At 46.5% G+C, this 19355-nt stretch overlaps 1 protein-coding gene across 3 annotated transcripts in view; it reads right to left on the bottom strand.

The window, feature by feature from the left end:
• The window catches only part of ASAP1 (ArfGAP with SH3 domain, ankyrin repeat and PH domain 1), a 341917-nt gene that overhangs the window by 252735 nt on the left and 69827 nt on the right, over positions 1-19355 (bottom strand). For all 3 annotated transcript variants that reach the window (XM_035011956.1, XM_035011955.1, XM_035011957.1), the window contains one exon: positions 18730-18856. In XM_035011956.1, the coding sequence (XP_034867847.1) occupies positions 18730-18856 (127 nt within the window). The remainder of the gene's footprint in view (positions 1-18729; positions 18857-19355) is intronic.

Below are 19355 nucleotides of genomic sequence, written 5' to 3' on the forward strand. Positions count from 1 at the left end.
CTCTTTTCTTGTATTAACTGTTTTTTATAATAACTTTTTACCTATCCTCTGCTCCCAACCTGAAAACTCCCCTTTCACCAAAACATTCTGTCCTAAGTTAGAACAGTGGCCAGCCTGGCTAACAGGACCCCCTTGAGCCTATAACTTAATCTACACCTAAAAGGGTGAGGACGGCTTCCCCATGGGATGGCCTGAGTTTACAGCTACCACTTACACTGAGCAGTTACCACTTGCTGGTGTAGCCCATACGGTGCCCAGCGACCTGATCTCGGTCCAGCCTCCCACCATCCTTGCAATACCTAGTATTCCCATCTGACAGATGGAGAAACAGGTGCAGAGGGGTGAAGTGGCTTGTCCTGGGTCATGCGCCGAGGCACTAGGGGATCAGGCCATCCAGGAGCTCACGATCCATCACTGGCATCTGCTCCCCCCACCCCCCAAGAGCAGCCCCACACAATAGGACAGCATCCACACTATAGCTGAGAAGAAAGCACACTCACAGCTGATGCAGACAACAGGCGCCTCGGGCACAGAGACGTTAAGTAACCTGCCCAGAACAGCACAGTAAGTGGCAGTAGCAGACATGGAACGTACCTACCTCTTATGGTGGCTGTGAGGTTTAAACAAGCGCATGCAGTTAACTTAGAATAGTATGTGACAGCAAGCACTTAATAAAAATGAGCCGCTCAATTAAAGCACTCTGCGTACCGGGGAGGTCCAACAGAGTAGCCAGCAGCAGCAACCGAAGATGTGCGTCCAACAAAAAAAGAGGGGGACCCTCCTCCAAGAACATTATCCCAATGACTCCCAAATAGCTTTGGTGCCCACAGCCGTGCCCCCCCCCCCGCCCCCAGCAAACATTCTGCACCACCTCCAGTGACTCCAGTTGGTCATGCCCGCGCGTGTGGAACTGTTCCAGCCCACAGCTCCAACAGACCACAGACCAGGTCATCTGCTGCTGGGCTCCTACTGCGGGGTGCCTGGTCCAGAATTGGGGCTGCTGGCCTGACAATCGAACTCCCAGGGTAGGGGCAGGGAACAAAACAGCCAAGTACTAAGGGGCACTGATTCCCCCACCTGAGGACAGAGTGGGAAATGAATCCTCAAGTTCAAGGAGTTCTACGTAAGCTTAACAAATACAGAGTAACTCTACATCGGGAAGGCTTTTAAAGGAAAAATATGGTCTTTGTCAAGGAAAAAGCCAGAAGCACTCGAGTCACCTCACCAGGAGCCATTATTTAACCAGCACTCACCCTCTGTGAGCTTTTAAGCAAGTTACCTTCTCTGAGCTACTGTTTCTTCGCTGGTACCCCACAAAGTAAGATAACACACACACAAATTCTTTGTAAACTGTTAGGTGCTGTACACACGTAAGATGCTGGGAATCTGTTCAGCTGTTAAAGGACTGTGCTGTGGAAAAGATGTGGACAGATAATTTAGGTCTTTGTGAAGAGCAAGTTCTTAGAGCCAGCAAATTTACACGTGATCTTGAGTAGAGCCAGGGAGCCAGAGGAGACATAACTCCCAAGAATGGGAAGGGGGGAGGGGGGAGGGGCAGCCCTGGGAAGCGGAGCTATCTCAAGGCTCAGCGCGGGGCAATTCTCTCCCACTGGTAAACAGTGTTGTATTCGATTAATTTCTAGAACTTTAAAAATTGTTTTTCCTTCCTGACAAAACCTTCTCAGGTTCAAACACGAAACTAAATCAATTGCTCAAAACAAAACGCAACATGATGATCAGTAAGTGTTTAAATCAATAAAAGCACTAATTTAAAGAGACCTGTCTGGTTCTGTGCCCTGAAGTGGGTAGCGGCTACAACTTCAGGCTGACAAGAAATCTCAATGACTGGAAAAATGAGGTGGCTGAATACCATGATTTCTAAGGCTACTACTTCTGGCTCTAAAATGCCCAGATTACATGATTTCCCCTGAACTCCTCCTACAAGTCTTGAAATTCCTCCCAGCTCCCTTTCCTGGTCAGTCCTACAGATAATACTTCTCCCAGACTCTCCTATCCTCAATTCTTACAGACACAGAACTACGTTCACCTTGCCCTAGAATCTTCAAGGCCCTCCAACACACGTGTGTGTGTGGGTGTGCATTCATTCAAATGGGGTTCATTCTATTGATTCCCAGGGTCTGGAAATCCACAAATGGATAAAACAAAGTCCTGTCCTCAGCAGTAATTCCACAGGCTTGGAACCAACAACTCAACTCAGTGGGCTCTACATGAAGAAAAGGCCGGAGATGGGAGCGACCCCAAACAACGGACTGTTTTCCAATCATCACGTAGTGCTGGGGAAAGAAAAGAGTGGTTGCAAAGCAAAGGGGGAACTTTCTAGGAAATGAAAAGCCACCCCGTCTTCCCTGAGAGGCAGAAGACAGACTAACGGAGCAACTCAACCTACAAGAGAGTCAGGTGAGGTTAGGCCCTCAGGGAGAGACCACTACCGCTGCAGAAATAAACACAAATTAACTCACCCTGGGTAACAATTTATGCTGGGTGTAGAGCAAATCTCCCTCTCTCTCCCTTCATTCTATAATGTTTCCAGGGGAAAGGGCACAAGCAGATATTAAGTATGTGACAACTGCTATTTTTGGTATTCACACTCTTGTACTCAATGCATAAAATGTATATATATTTTTGAACAATGAACTTAAAATGTTTCCAATTTCAGGTCCACATTCCTTTGAACAAGCTGTGGGTCCAACAGGCCTGGTTTGAAAATGAGCTCTCCCACATACCACAGCTGGGGTCGGGGCATTCACAGATCTTATCTCAGCATCTCTTCTCTCCCTATAAAATGGAGAAACTCGTAGAAGCTGTTTTAAGGATTAGAAATATTGGGCGCCTGGGTGGCTCAGTTGGTTAAGCGACTGCCTTCGGCTCAGGTCATGATCCTGGAGTCCCTGGATCGAGTCCCGCATCGGGCTCCCTGCTTGGCAGGGAGTCTGCTTCTCCCTCTGACCCTCCCCCCTCTCATGTGCTTGCTCTCTCATTCTCTCTCTCTCAAATAAATAAATAAAATCTTTAAAAAAAAAAAAAAAGGATTAGAAATATTTACCTACAGAATTTAGCACAGTACTAGGCTCCAAAGAGAAGCTTAATAAACTGTGGCTACTATAATATTATAATGGCTCCTGAATGCTTAACACAGCTCAATCACCACAATGGATGCTGAAACTTTCCAGAAGGCTTTACATAAAATACTAGGTTTGGTTTTTTTGGAAGGGGGCTGTTACGGAGTGGGTTTTTGTTTTGTTTGTTTTTGCTTTTGGAGTTTTTAAAAAACTGGTATTTAGTATAATTTAGTAATGCCACATGGTTGTGGGGGGGTTGCTAACAGATCAAGCTAAGTCACTAAGTCAAGTGATTTAGTGACATGATGTGTTAGGGCAGGAAGTGAAATTAACACTAAGCTCTCAACTGACAGCTCCAGAAGAAAGCACGCCCACCACCCACAGCATGCCTGGGTAGGCGCAGGGCACCAGGAAGGCCACCCTGCTCCCCAAAATGGATATATGATTCAAGTGTCACAATGTCAGGCTCCCGACCATTACTCAGCTTGCAAGAGTAAGCCTGGGCGAAGCGCCTACAGTTTCCAGCACCAGAAGTGGACTGACCAAGCAGCAGTGTGAGATCCTAGATAAGAAGTGCAAGCAGAGCAATCAGGAACTTGGCACCTCTCCGAGTCTCTGTTTCCACGATCTGTATAACGGGGACCTGAGAATCCACCTCCTAAGGCGGAGGCAAAGATTAAATTATGCAGTGTCTTTAACTTGGCACTGTTTCTAATGGTTCACTGGTCTGACATATGTGGAGAGACAGCCGGCGACACTGTAAGGTGTGAGGGGATGCCCATGCTCAACACCTAAAACTACCTCCCAGTCGCCTCCCCACAATGCCTGAAAGCCCACCATTCTGTTGCTACAGGGTATCACGCACTGTTAGAAGTACATAAAGCTCTGGGAGGAGGGAGCTGCTATCGTGCCTTATCACATCAATGCCTTTAGGTGAATCATCAGTGACATTTTCTTCCAGGGGAGTTACCCAAAAGCAGATTTTGGTAAGGAAGATATATCATGGTGGGGTGGGGCAATCACAGTGGGGTGGGGAGGAGAATATCCTGGGACCCTAAGAGGAAGGAAGAAGTCTTAAAGGGGCAGGAGGATGAAGTAGGGTACCAAATGGGCAGGGATGGTACCAATCATGGAAAGACCCTGAGCCTCAGAAACACAAACTCCAGCTTCCCCACTGACTACACACCCGGGTCAAGTCACTCTCTCTCTCGACTCAATTTTCTCATCTGAAAAAGTGAAGTTAATACTGTTTACTTTCCCAATGCTCTGAGGATTTTATAAGATATCACATGTAAAGTACTTAGCAGGGAACCCAGCACATTCTACCAGAGTAGATCCTGATTTAAAGAAGTCCACTCTATGCTGAAATCCCTCTGAGAAAAATAATCCAGAAAGATGCTTCTTGGACTTGCCAGGGAAGCAGAGACCTGACACGTTCAGAGGCAATTTCAGACTTAAGAATGGGCCTCTCTGAAACCTCCGGAACTGAAAAAGCACCACCCCAGAAAGACGGTCATGACTGGACTCTCCAGGTTAGCCCAGGAAAACCTCCTTACAAACCTATAATGTACCAAAGTCACATGACAAAGTGATGGGGCTCCCTCGCAAAGGGCCATCTCAAGGAGAAATGAGAAATACAACTGGCTTCTAAAAATTCATGTCCTACTCTCAGAAAAGACAAGTTAAAGTTGCTTTTGGCACCTTCTCCTCCAGAGCCTCCTTCCCTCAGGCTGCTCCCAAAGCATGGACCCCAGAGCCCCCGCAGGCTCACCTCACTTCTGGAGGAGCGCCCTCCCCAAACATCCCCCTCCATACTTCTCAGCCAACCGTTAGGTAGGAAACAATCCAACTAACTCATAACCATGTATGAATGATGTGGCAGTATTTGGGTCTGCAAAAGATACTTATTAACCCAAAAAAGTTTCTCCACTGGAGAAAAGGTCCCCGGAGTTCATCAAGAAGAGTAAAACTGGGGAAGCAGCCAGGGAGAAAGCAGAGGAGCCTTCTGTGGCTAGGTAACAGCCTGGTTGGGAGCCGGACTCCATGTCTGGTCTTTTACTCGTGGCCCCTTTCCGCAGTGAGTGCTATTCGTGTGTTTCTGAACCCACAAACTTACTTCCCTGGGAAGCGGGAACTTCGGCAGAGAGGCTGTACGGGGCCAAGAAGTCACTACGAAGGGGCTGGCAGGCTGGTAAGGCAGAGCTGCCCACCTCTCCCGACACTGAGATGACCATGGCTCACAGCTGTCCACTCCGCTAAGCAGACAGCTTGAGAACAGCCACGCTCGCTATTTCTCTTCATTCGACTCATGATGACTTTAGCACATGACACAAAAGTGAGGGCAAGAGCACACCCAAAGCCCACGGTTTCCTTCGGAGAAACTTTTAGGTCAAGGCCTCACTCAAAGCTGTCCGTGTGTGGAGAAAAGCGCTTCCACAGACTGCGCAGGGCTAGAGGTGACACAGACCACCTTCCACAGGGGGTTGTGGCAACATGACAAGTGTTTCAGAAATTTATGAACAGACCTGGCTTTTGATCCGGTAATTCTACTTCTAGAACTCTATCAACACCTGTGCAGATAATGACAGATACAAATATCCACTGCTTTCTCTTCAACAGTGGGTCCTCCTTTGGGGCAACTGCTGAGCCAACTGTTTAAAACACACAAACTCCTCAGTGGGGCAACTTGAGGGAAGGAGGGAAATACCCTTAGTACAATGACATGCCTTATAAAATGTTACTGAAGACTTTTTAATGATATGGGCAAATGCTCATGATGTGTTAAATGAAAATAAGCCAGATACAGTTATCTGGAAGAAGTAGCTGAAGTGATGGAAGTAGTTATCTCTGGCTGGTGGGATTATGGACTTTTAATTTCCTTTTTTATGCTTTCCCCTAGTTTTCTTTTTTTTTTTAAAGATTTTATTTATTTATTTATTTGACAGATAGATAGAGAGCACAAGTAGGCAGAGAGGCAGGCAGAGGGAGAGGGAGCAGCAGACTCCCCACTGAGCAGGGAGCCTGACGCAGGGCTCGATCCCAGGACCCTGGGATCATGACCTGAGCGGAAGGCAGCTGCTTAACCGCTGAGCCACCCAGGCGCCCCACCCCTAGTTTTCTACAAAGGGAATGCATTCCTTTTATTCTTTACTATGAAAAAGCTACGAGGAAGGAACAAAAGTATGTCAAGAATAGGCTGCAGCACATGCTAAATGACACCAGAGAGATGCAATCACCATTATCCAACTCTACAGGACAAACAACCCAGTTCTTCAACAAAACATTGCAAGAGGGGAAAAAGAAAGGGTACCCACAGATTAAAAGAAATGTTAAATATGCACCAGCCAATTTCCTATGGATTTCATTTAGCTCCTGATTTGACCAAACCATTTAAAGGGGGGGAAAATCTCTTAGAACACTGAATATGTAATGATCTTGAGAAAACTATCTTTTCTGCAGAAGTAATAATGGTAATGTGGTTCCTCCCTGCCCCTCCCCAAGTCCTTATCTTTTAGGATACTTAGAATGAAATAAAACATTATCTAGGATTGATTTTAAAAATCCGGGGTAAAGGTAAGGATGAAAACACTGACCAAGAGCAGATCACAGTGAAGCTGGCTGATAGCTATGTGGAGGCTCACACCAGCCTCTCTGCTTTTGCATAGGTGTAAAAGTTAAAAAACCAACAAACGAAAACAGAAACAAAGCAAAAATCCACTTGAAGGACTGAGCTATGAAGGAAAAAAAAAAAAAGAAAAAGGATCACAAAAGATCTACGTGTATGTACGTACCCAGAGGGGAATCTAATAATACGAACAGTAAAATCTAAGTTTTTTTTTATTCAAAAGGTATTCTTTCAGTTAGAAATTACTTGACAAAACATTTCTCACCATGTAAGCCCGTCTCTTTCAGAAAGAGGAGGCTGGTAACAGAGCTCAGTCTCAGCATGCTTTTTCAGTCCTGTGACCAATGACAAATCATTTTAACTTTCTGAGCCTCTGTTTTCTCGTCTCACAAATGAGGAAAAGGTGGGGCGCCTGGGTGGCTCAGTCGTTAAACGTCTGCCTTAGGCTCAGGTCATGATCCCAGGGTCCTGGGATCGAGCCCCGCATGGGGCTCCCTGCTCGGCGGGAAGCCTCTTTCTCCCTCTCCCACTCCCCCTGCTTGTGTTCCCTCTCTGGCTATCTCTCTGTCAAATAAAAAAAAAAAATCTTTAAAAAAAACAAAAAACAAAAAAACCAAAAACAAATGAGGAAAAGGTGCCTCTGTTGCCTAGCTAAAAGTGTTGTGCGCCTGAAATGAGACAACACATAAGTACATGGAAAGCGGTTCAGAGTACAAAAATGCTGGAGAGTAAACGCAGAGCACAATTGCTCATTAAATCATATGATTCACTACTTGCCACTCAAAGAAGAATGAGAGGTCAACTCTTTCTGAAAATACCAATTCTCTCATTAATCCCTCTGATACCACATCATGAATTGGCTGCCCCCGATTAGGGATGTACATTATCTAAATTTAAATGCCTCCCACTCAAAGGAAACAAATGAGGGGAAAATGCTTTCCTTTTCCACTGGCAGAAGCGTGTCTTGTTTGTGTGTGTATATGTGTATTTGTTTCCACTAAGAAAGTAAATGCTAGCCTGACTCGCTGCCATTCCCCTGCACTTTGCAGCTAAATCACCACCAAGTGAGGCTGCACGGTAGAGGGAAGGTGAGGGCTATGGAGCCCTACAGACTTAAGTCTGATTCCTGGCTCCAGCATGCACTAGCTGGGCAATGTGAAGGTGAGAAATAACGTATGTAAGGTACCCAGTACAGAGCTGCGAACTCAGAAAGTGAGAGCAATCACTGTTACTGAACTCACTGACCCCACAAAAGCCTGCAGGTTGCAGACACCAAAAGGACAGACCAAGAATCTGACTCAGCATCCAGGTCTGCCATAAATCTGTGGCACAACCTTTGGGAAATTTGGTAATGGAGGGTTTTTCCAATTGCTCTATGCAATCAGTAGCCACATAACTAAAGTACAGAGGTAGATAGCAATATCTGGAAAAACTTTACCAGATCTGCCTCAACAATTATAAATCAAATAGCTTTCCTATAATCTTATTTTTGTCAAATTTCTGAGTGCCAACTAGGTAAAAAGAAAGGGAGGGGGATCCCTGGCCGCAAGGTACTTACAGTCTACTAAAAGTGAAGACATGTATGAACGTAGTACATAATTTAATTCATTAGCCAATCAACGACAAAATTATCCTAAAATCAGAGGGAAATATGCTATTTCCATGGCTATCCAGTTGGTATTTTACCCTATCAGGAAGTTCTTATTCAACTCTAACCTAAGTATCTCATGCTTCAGCTGAAGCCTATTTCCTGACTGTTCTATTTCATTAGTATTCCATTCAGAATATAAAGCATTTTTTCTTGAGAACAAGTTGGAGGTAGAGAGAGCCTGGTTTGGGCTGAATCCTTTCTAAGCCTAGCCTGTCATCTGTGAAATGGGGAAAACAGCACCCATCCCCACGGAGCTGCTGGAAGGACTGAGGGAGATGATATATGGAGGACATCCATCACAGCACCGAGCACAGGGTGAGTGCTTGCTTCATTTTAGTGTTCGCAGATCCTGAATTTGTTCAAACTCTTAAACACAAAATGAGGATGCCTTGGGATGGTGACGGCATTATTTTGACTTGGCACCATTTTATTTACTGGGAGGCAGTGCATTCACTTGCATTGCTTTGAAAAATATTACCATTATTCAAGCAGCACCTGCTGCTGGCCCAGCAATGAATGCTTATTTTGATTTGCACTTTGTGGAAATAAGGAGTATCTAATTTTATGTGAGTGCTATTAACATGAATAAACATTACAAAGAAAAGGAAATGGACTTCATAAAAAAATGATTAATGAAACATAAAGGAAGACTCCGTTTCAAAACAATGAAGTCCAGTCAGCTAGTGCTCGAATTTTATTTTGTGTGTAACTGGTCAGTGAAGAAGCCACTTACTGGAAGGAAAGCTGTCAGCCCTCATCAGACCTCCATTGCAGTTCTGTTATTTAACACTGGGAGCAGGCCAAGCAAACCAGAAAGTTTCCCAAACAGAGCCTAGCTGCTCTGCAGAGTCTTCCATCCATCCTGGGTATCTAGGGAGGATTATTTTTGAGCACCATGTCATCACCATGGATTTAAACGGCAATGGGGTGTTTCTTCTCTACCCACACCCTATGTGGAATGTTGGTCTTTCTTGACCACATCAGGAAAGCTACAACTAGGCAGCACAGTGCTCTGACCACAGCCCTTCAAAATGTCCCGAATGAATACACTGCAGAAGGGTCAAGAGGAGGTGAGATTTGCAGAGGGAATGGCAGAGAAGTAAACATCTTCCCAGTTTCGCTGGATGCCAGGCATGTAGCTGTCTTACTTTCCCCACTGGTTCTCTTGATAACCCTGTGAGGTGCTGTGGTCTCCATTTTGCTCTCACGCCAATGAAGGATGAAGACAGTGGGGCTAGAAGATCCAGATCCTAGTCCCAGTTTTGCAGTGTGATCTGGGTGTACAAAAAGGGAGCTTCCCTATCCTCTTAACTCTTCTCTGAGGATCACTATCATACCCAGTCCTTGACGAAGGCTCAGACTCACCCATCACGTAACCCCAGAAACCTAGCCAAAGCTGATTGGACTAGTGGTGGTATCCTGACCCAAGCTGGACCAGTCCAATCCTTCCAGATATGTGAATCAGCTACAGAGACTCAGCTAGCGGGGGTGCGCACTGGAGCGAGGGGGCAGGTAGGGCCTGGGCTGCCATCTTCTGCCATCTTCCCAGAAGAGAATCTCCACATTTCCTACTATTCTTGCCCCTCATGTTGCAGGAAACAGCCCCATGAGTCCTTAAAGCAAGTCCTCATTATGCTTGAACTAGCTGTATTTTGTTTTGTTGGGGGGGGGGAGGTGAAATCTGTTACTTACAATGCAGAGCCTAACTTCATCATCCCTAGAAAAGAGGAGTTGAACCAGATGGTCTCTAAAGGCCTTTTCCAGCTCTGTGCAATTTATTTTATAATACAGTCATCAGGTCAGGTGCTATGCTGGGCATGGGGACATGGCTGTCCTTGCTCTCGCCCCTGAGCATAATGCTACAGAAATACAAGGTATCCAAGCTGTATTAATAACAAAAGGGCTTGGAAAAGCTTCTGTTCTCCATCCAAAGCACATGGGGCAGTTAAAGGGATGATCTAGATTGACTTAGCCAACTCTGCTTTCTTTAGCAGTTGGTACCAAAATGCAGTTGCTGGTGCATGAGGTCTGGTTTTGTTTTTCTAGCTTCTGGGAGGCTGAATTGGGTGCTGTCTTATCAGAGGGACATATATTCCAGTTCTCTGGGGAAAATTACACCATAGCCGCAGCATTAAAATTCAGTTCTTACGTAAGTGACCACAAACAGCACCATGACACAGGGCCGCTCTGCACGGGCTCTGGGCTGGAAGAACCTACTGCGACCTCTCAGATTCCGCTGAGACCAAGTGGGGTGAAGTGCCTCCAGATCTGACCAAACCCCTGCCTCACAAATAATTAGAACTCATCTTACTGACACTGAAAAGAAGCTAGGAGACACACTGAAATGTAAATCCAAGGATAAGTCCTTTTCACTTTAAGGTGCCTGCCTCCAAACCAAAATAGAATTCCTTGTGGTCTCGGAGCTTCAAGCTGTAATCAGGAAAGCATACAACACGGCTGCCACGCTCTGTCCCACTCAGAGCCAAGGCATAAATGCTTCCCCCCGCACCTCCCCACAAATGACCAGAATCAAATACCTGCATTTATTATGTAACAGAGAAAGTGGCTCCTTACCCCAAAGCCCCAGCAAAAATCAAATGGGACAGCACTGTCGTGGCTTTGACACACCAATGGAGGCAAAGGGGGCGGGGGGCGGGGCAGAAACAATCGGCAGGCGCAAAGGAAGCACACACAGTGGGGCTGCACCAGAGTACAGCCCATCAGGCTGGTCTGGGTCAGCGAAGGCAGCGCCGGTCAGCGGTTCCCTGACTCCAGAGGAGCCCCACCAAGAGCTGCGTACAGAGTAAAACTGAGCTGTCAGTCTGCTCCAGATGAAATTGGCTTTGACCATGCGCCCCAATGATGCAAGTGTTAGTGTTCCCCCAGTCCTCCCTCCAGTCCCATCTGCACTTCCACCATCCAGTTCCTCGAAGGCACACAGCGGGCTCCGTCATCTGACCTCTTCATCACCCACCGTCCTGAAAAGAGTCGACCAAGTCTTGCCCACTCAGCTACACATTCAAGGGTCTACTCCAATAATAACGAACAGCAACAGCACGAGGATAGTAAGAATAATTATTTCTAGAGCACTTACCATGGCAGGCATTATCCTAAGAGGGAGGTATGATCCCCATGAGGGAACTGAGACACAGTAAGGTTCGGAAACTTGCCTGACAAAGACTCCAAGATAACAGGGCTGCAATTAACCCAGGTAAGGGAACCCAAGTGTTGCTACTGGCTCACAGGGGAGAGAACTCTGCCCATCTCCCTATCAAGGAATGCCTCTCACCTCTTTCCTCCCCACCCCACAAAAGGAAGGCTGACTCATCTGACTGGTCAGACGCTGACATTCATCAGGCCACATATTACCAGTAATGAAGTCATGTGATTAGTGCCTCGAGCGTCCTATCTCCTTTAACACTCAAATCAATGCCATTTTTTTTTTTATCAAATGAGGAAACAGAGGCTCAGATGCAAAGTGGTCTCTAGCCTATCACTTACTCATGCTTAACTACTACATGTGGGAATGGCTCAGGCCAATGTCTGGCTCTAGCCCCCAAATGACTAGGTTACATAAATGGAAACCACCTCTCTTGAGGCTCCCTTGACCTGCAGACATAAAGGCAAAATTCTGGGTAGTGTTTGAACATCCAGGACCACGATGCTTCTGATGAAAGCCTCCTAACTTAGCATCAGGGAAGGCTGCTGTGGCCTCACAGCGTACCTCCTGAGACCAAAATTTACACCGGCAGACTGGCTAGCAAGACCAGGTTCCTAAATTCAGGTTTACTCTCCTCTCCTCTGACCCGGAAGCAAGTTTTAGAGAGAAATCCACCACCGTGCACAAATAGCCTCCAAAGTCATTTTGGAAAGCACAGTGCAGAGAGCATGGGCTGGAAGTTGAGAGAGACCTGAATTCAAATCTCTGCCCAATTTTGTTCCCACCCTAGGCTTCAGTCTCCACAACAGGATGAAACTAGGTCTATGTGGGTCCTCATCTCTCCTGAGCTCTCTCCCATGGGGATACAAAACTCGAAGGTTCTTCTAGCAAACCAATCACAGGAATGAGATATTTGATTTTCCAACTACAGGAATCTCTAACAGGCAATCCGAGGACCTGATCAGCAGAAGATAATCAGTGCTACACCACTGAGCTGATATATTTTGACCAAAACCAAAGACAGTTGGCATGAGAGGTATGCCGAACCATGTTATTAAGGCATCTATTAATTTTTATGAAATACTGCAAGTGATTATTAGACTCCCATCACCACTTTCATGGGCCCCTCAGAGATCAGGCTCTTAGGCTGGGAAGCACCTGACTAGACTTTCTCCAAGCTCCATTAGACTCCGATGGCTAGTGATTCCCAGCACCCAGCACAAAGGCAGGGCTATGGACAACCAGGAGGCCAGAGGCAGATAGCCAGAGTCCTGCAGCAACCCCAACCAAGAGCAGTGGTTCTTTGGCCAGGGCTGTGGGCAGCTCGCAGGCAAAGACAGGCTGGTCAACAGTCCCAGACTAAGTATGCCAGGGGAGAGCGGGAAGCCACTGGGCCTTTTCCACTTCTGCTGAGCCCCGGGAGGACTGCTGGCAGCACCGTTTCTAACTACAAACAGCAGAAATTCTGAGAGCCATCCAACAAGAGGTCTTTGAAGAACAGAGAAAAGGAGCTGTCTTTGTCTTTCCCTTTCTTCTCTACCCCAAACTCTTTACCTCTGGCACTAGAAATCAAGTATGAATAAGAAAAATCAGTAGATATCATTTTTATGGGCCCTGAAAGAAAAAAACAAAATAAAACAAAAAACGAGCGGACAGGAAGCACAAAAGATGGTGAAATACAGAAGAAACAAAGGATTTTAGATCCAGAGATCCTGCGTTACGCTGGTCAAGTAATTTACCTCTCTGAGCCTTAATTTATTCACATGTAAAAGAATGATAAGGACGCTACCACAAAGGCATTTTATTAGATAGCACATATAGAAAATGTCTTTTAAACCCTAAATATGTATATAAAAGGCAAACAGCATTAGCTTGGAATACCCAGCTAACCGTTGGAGCCTGTTTTAGAAAAAACATGAGTTCTGGTACATAAAAGAAATTTCCTTCTCTCATTGCTTCTGTAGGCAAATAAACATATTCTTCATTCACTGACCTTTGCTGCTTATGTCCAGAGAAAACTCACTCTCAATACCTCTGAACTGGATCAAAGGCTGGACCACAGAGCACGAATTCTGTGTAAGATAGCAGCATCAGGGGAGACTTACCTTCTGTTGTTTTATCTTCAAGAGGTTAGGGACAAAGAAAACATATTATTTTGACCTCAAACAATGCATAAAACTAACCCTGCTTTTATCGAAACTCTGCCTGAGATTTACTTTTATTTAAGACCATAACCAACTTTAGCATCTGCTACATAAACTAGCACTTGCTGCTTAGTTTATCGGCTTTCAAAATTTAAGAGAAGTAATGCGATTGCATTCTAGAACACTTGGAGCTGATGAATGAGATCAGACTTTAAGCCCTGGCCACAGAGGCCCTATGTATGAGATTCCACAGGTAACACTGGAGAACCTAAAAACATTTATCAAAGATTAATGACCTCTTGTCATCAGCATAGAAGATGATGCCCAAATGAACATGAGTAAAAATTAGAACTTACTTGGAGAGTGAAGAAACACATAAAGATGAAGTCTAACTAGCATGCACAGGGATGTTACAGAAATGGGATTCATGCCCAAATCTACTACTTACTATGTGTGTGCCCTTGGGCGAAAGATTCAACTGTGGGAAGATGGGTCAAACATAATAATAGGGCACATGTAAACATTAAATAATAGTAGGCACGGGGCTTGCACATTGTAGGAACACCAATAACTGGTAACTATAAGTTACTACGAAAGAGGAATGGATCTGCATTCCACACCTTCATTCGTTTCTTCATTCTTCAAACATTTCTATGGCCTCAGGAAGGACTAAGCACGTCATGTGTATATGTTAAAACAAGTGAACTTCTAATGCAAGACCCACACTTCAATGAGAGCTCCCTTGAGAAAAATTTTACACGGTGCACTTCTTACTGGCCGGGTTGATCACCTTAGTATCCTCAGGGCCTAACACACTGCTGGGCACTGGACAATTTGTATACTGATTGGATGGTAATTTGAGTGATTCACCTTGCATTATTGGGGTGAATGTCCTAATATCATTTCTCCCACCCGCAAACTGCCCCTTTCTACCCTTTTAAGAATGACAGCCCTATTTACCTCTTTCTCAAACACCGTCACTTCCTCCATAACACAATCTAGACAACAACTCCAATACCTCAGCTACACTTAGCAAAATGACTTGTACCTAGCAGGTGCTCCCCAAAAATGCTATGAGTGAATGCTATTCCTAGATTATGCCCAAATAAGTTCCCACACCTGAATCTGAAAAACCATATCCAAAGTCTTTGAAAGCACAGGAAAAAAAATAAGAAATGTATTTAAGTATTACTATTAAGAACTCCCTGGAATGTGAACACGAAGAAAAAATAAGCCACTTAGGAACTTAGGCATCTCTGTTTCATGAGATCAAAATCAGAAGGTACCATGAAAAGTGAAGCCTCTTACATTCTCTATAAAGCCACTGAAATACATCTTTGTAGACATTTAGAACATCTGTTTTATGTCTTAATTGCTTAAGGATTTCCTAACTCCACGGACTTACTAGCCATGCGACCTTGGGGACCAATCACTTCATCTCTCTAGGCCTCAATTTTTTTCTCTGTAAAATGGAGATAACTGTCCCTTCTCCATAAAGCTCACATGAGGCTTAAATGTGATCATGCGTGCCATGTGCCTACAACAGGCCTGGCACAGAGCAGTCGTTCAATAAATGGGCAAGGTATGCCTCCTCCATCATCACAAAAAGATAAAGTGCTGACCCAATATTAAATAACCAAGCACACCTTCATTTATCATGTCGACTCTCCCTTTCACCAAGTACAAAGTATTGACCAGTCTAAGCCTTTAAGTGGAAAGTCTCTCCTACAGTCTCCCTGCACAGAGGTCCTGGAATGCCTGCTTCCCTTCCTTTCTCAGCAAAACTCTGTCTTCTCCCAGTCTCCTAGTCATTTCCTCAGAATTTCCAAATGGTCACGAGTAAAATGGCACACGTCAGTGTGCTCTGCTGAATAAGCAAAACACTGCCTTTTTGCATGGAAAACACTCAGACATCAGGATGAAACCTGGACAGCTAATCCATTCCTGCCTCCCAAAGGCAGCCACTCATTATGTGCCAGCCTAACCGTAACTCCCACAGTCCTGTGGGACCCTCTGCCCCCAAAGGTGAAGCCCAGAAGCAAACTCTTTTGCCTCTTTTTCGACACATTTCTGACCCATTTCCTACAGTGCGCATCACAGAGAGATTTAAACAAAAGCACCAACATCTGCAAAGCAGTCTTTGCCAACGGGACATACCAAAAGGGGGAGTGTGGGTTAACTTAGGGTTCCAAGGTTGGAGAGCTACAGCTTTTTAGTTGAGACTTCTATAGGTTGATTAGGAACCCAAAGGCGGGGGGGGGGGGGGGGGTTTGTAAGTAAACAGGAAGGCATTTAATAACTGGCACTAGAAAACGATTTTTTTTGTTTTTTTTTGTTTTTTAGAAAACGATTTTTTAAAAAGAATTCCAAGCTGCCCAAATGAATTCCTATTCCTGAGTTTCCAAATCACCAAAAAAGTACCCAAAAGTCCTATTCCTAAGGATAACCACAAAGCAACACAAACGGCCCTCTTAAAGTTTCCAAGTATCTCACTTGTGAAGCATATGCCAACAAGATTTTATGGTTTGCCCCAAAACTTTTTCTTACACTTTGAGGGTAATAACCTTAAAGCCCCATATTTTTTTAAGAACTGAATTCTGATCCACTTAAGATATTTATAACAATGTGCCCCTTCCATATATGCAAACTTAGGGGGAAAAAATAAAAATTAAACTTGGTGGTTACCTATCAATAAGAAACGAACACGTATATTTCACATTTATGCAAGAGGCCATCATTCCTGAGTCCAACTTCATGGCCTATGATTCAAGAGTTAAAGATGCAGATTAGGGCAATGACTCCTTGACCAGTACTACACTGAAGTTCAGAAAAACACAAAATTATTGTGTCATTCTGACTGAAACATTTACTGTAATGTTTTTGAGAGCATAAATATTATCAACATACTCTAACATGACACTTTTGCACTTCTAGCCTGATTCTGATTCCTCCTCAAATTCTTAAGTGACCACATTTGTACTATGATTGGATCTATTTTTCAACCTAACCCTGCAGAATAGTATTCCTTATTTAAAAAAAAAAAAAATATATATATATATATCTGTTGCATTCACGTTTAAATTTAGTTACTTCAACCTAAGATTAAGAGCAGCTGCACATAATTAACATTAACCCTATCCTCTCCTGTTGCTGCAAAATATGGGCATAAAACCCTACAAACAGCATTATCAGCTACTTACCCTTATCATACCCCACACAAACAGAATATAGTAACACTATCTAAATGGGCAGAAAGGGAAAGTTAAAATAACTGACAGCTCTATTAGCAGGCACTGAAGAACTTATCTAGAAGGAAAATAACCACTCAGTCTAATCAGTGTCACATCCTTCAGGAGGCATATACAATTCGTACACAAAAAGGGTGCAAAATGCTCCTTTATCAGCATGTTCCAATTTATCACTATTAAGTGAAGGACAGACCCATCGTAAGGTTGAATGCCTGGCAACTCCGAGTATTCCCAGACACTGAATGTCAGGCTAAAGCAACAGAATGACAGGTCAAAAAGACCCCCCCCCCCCCCCCCCGTCCTGCAAAAATCCATTTACCTCTGGCTTTCAAACAAACTTAGCTGATATTTCTCCAAATGAATTTCAAAATTCAGTTCAATAACCCAACATTAACTTCATAGAGAACTCTAGAAGCATCCTCAACTGGCATAAAATGTTCAGACTAATTCACTGCACCAGGCGGGCAAGATAGGACCCAGCATGAAAAGAAATTTCTCCCCTCCTAAAATTTAGGACCTTAGGCTTCAGAGTACCAATTCTGCCTGTAACCGGGCCTGAACAGTGAGGAGCAAAGCTTGTACCAAGAGCAGTTTCCCACAAAAGCCCAAGCTTCTCAGTATTACAGAGAGCTGGCTGTGGTGAGCTTATATCAGAAAGAGCTCCCCAAACCTCAAATAAACCAACCACAGGATAATCCACTCCAAGAAAACGATCTGCCTTCCTAAGTTCCCCCAATGCTGTCTTTTTCAGTTGAAATAGGCTTGGCTTGTTTGGAGGGGAGTGGTGCTTTATGGCACTTACAGATGGTGCAGAGTTCCAAGGCAAATGTCCTATTTTTATTGAGGTTCAGAGGCTTTTGCCTCTTGGGCTTGTGGGTTCCTCCTTACCTACCCACTCTGCCCTATCACTAATTCACTTAAATTGTAAAGGAAATCGCTCTGCCCTTGGCCCTGCCCAGGACACCCACAATGCCTCTCTGGAGGGTCTAGATAAGGGGAGCTGTTCTTCTGCAGTCTCAGGCCCCCCTTTCTCCCGTTCTGGCCAGCTCTTCCCAGCAGCCTCAGGTCTCCCGTCACAGCTTAGGAGTGCCCTGCGGGCAAGTCCTGCTGGCGCAGCAGCCTCAGCAGAACCAAACCCTCGGGTGCAGGGAGCCAGGTGGGGACCTGTCTGCACAGATCTCTCTTTCCACTCGGGGTTTAGGCACTGGAGACTGGATGCGGAAGAATCCTGGGGTGGAAGCAATCCCAGGCTGAGTCTCCTCTCATCCCTTCGGGGTTTTATCTGGGGGCCCTTGCCTATGCAACTAAGCCTGCCTGGCACAGCCAGGCTAGGAAGAGCGCCAGTCACTGACCATCTCCCAGTCCCTTGCTGGTGACCTTGGCCACGTTGCTTCGCCTCCCTCACCCTCTGGGGCCTGACACCACTTACTTTGCGGGTTACGGCCGGGTCAGAAGGATGTGGAAAGAGCCCAGCAGACTGTACTGCACCCACGAAGGGTCCAAGATAGGGAGAGGACTTCCCTCTTCTTTTTCCTAGCGGTGTCAGGAGCTCGCTCAATCCTCTCCCCACCTCCAGGCCCGGGGAGTCGGCGCCCTGGCAAATGGGGCAAGGGGCTGCACATCTTAAGTCCCCTCTTCACCTGGGAGCGGGAAGGGGGGGATCCCCAAGGGGGTGTGGCCGCCCCAGCCCCTGACATCCTTTTCCTCCCCGCTCAGAAATGCAGACCATTCAACTGCGAGGCAGAGGCTGCGAGCGAGGGCATCGAGGCGTCCCGGCGAACGGGCCGGGGTCCCCGGTGGGGCGCGCCGGCCCCGACCTACCTCCTCCAGCAGCGTGACGGTGTTCCTGCAGTTGTGCAGCCGCGTGGTGAAGCTGGACGTGGTGGGCGAGTTGTAGTCCTCGGTGGTCTCGGTGATGAACTCGGAGACGGAGATCTGGTCCGGCATCCTGCCGGGGGGGCGAGACACAAGCGGGGGCGGGGAGTGAGTCACGGCGCAGGCTCCCGGGGCCGCGGGCCGCCCGGTGGCTCATGAACGCCCCGCGCAGCCTGCCACCCGGCGCCCGGGCTGGCGCGGCTCCCGTCCCCGGCGGCGGCGGGAGAGAGCGCGGGCGGAGCGGGCGGCGGCAGCAGCGCTCGGCGCGGGGCCCTTCAAACTCCGAGCCGCGCGCGGGGCAGAGGGCTCTCGGGGACCCGCCTCCCTGTGCTCATGCCGGCGGCGGGGGAGGGGGCTCGGCGCTATGCGGCGGCTCGGGTCGGCCGGCACTGCCTCCTGAGAACGCTCTGACAGGCGGCGGCGAGGACACCGGCAGACTGAGCGCACACTCCCGCGGGCGAACAGGCTGGCGGCGGGCAGGCGGCGCTCCCGCTACAGTCACGGGGACAAACAAGGAAGTGCTCTGCGCACGCGCCGCCGCCCGCCCCGCCCCGCCCCCGCCGGCGCCCCGC

The sequence above is a fragment of the Mirounga leonina genome, unplaced genomic scaffold (assembly GCF_011800145.1).
Source record: "Mirounga leonina isolate KUSES-001 unplaced genomic scaffold, KU_Mleo_1.0 Mir_165, whole genome shotgun sequence".
NCBI lineage: Eukaryota > Metazoa > Chordata > Mammalia > Carnivora > Phocidae > Mirounga > Mirounga leonina.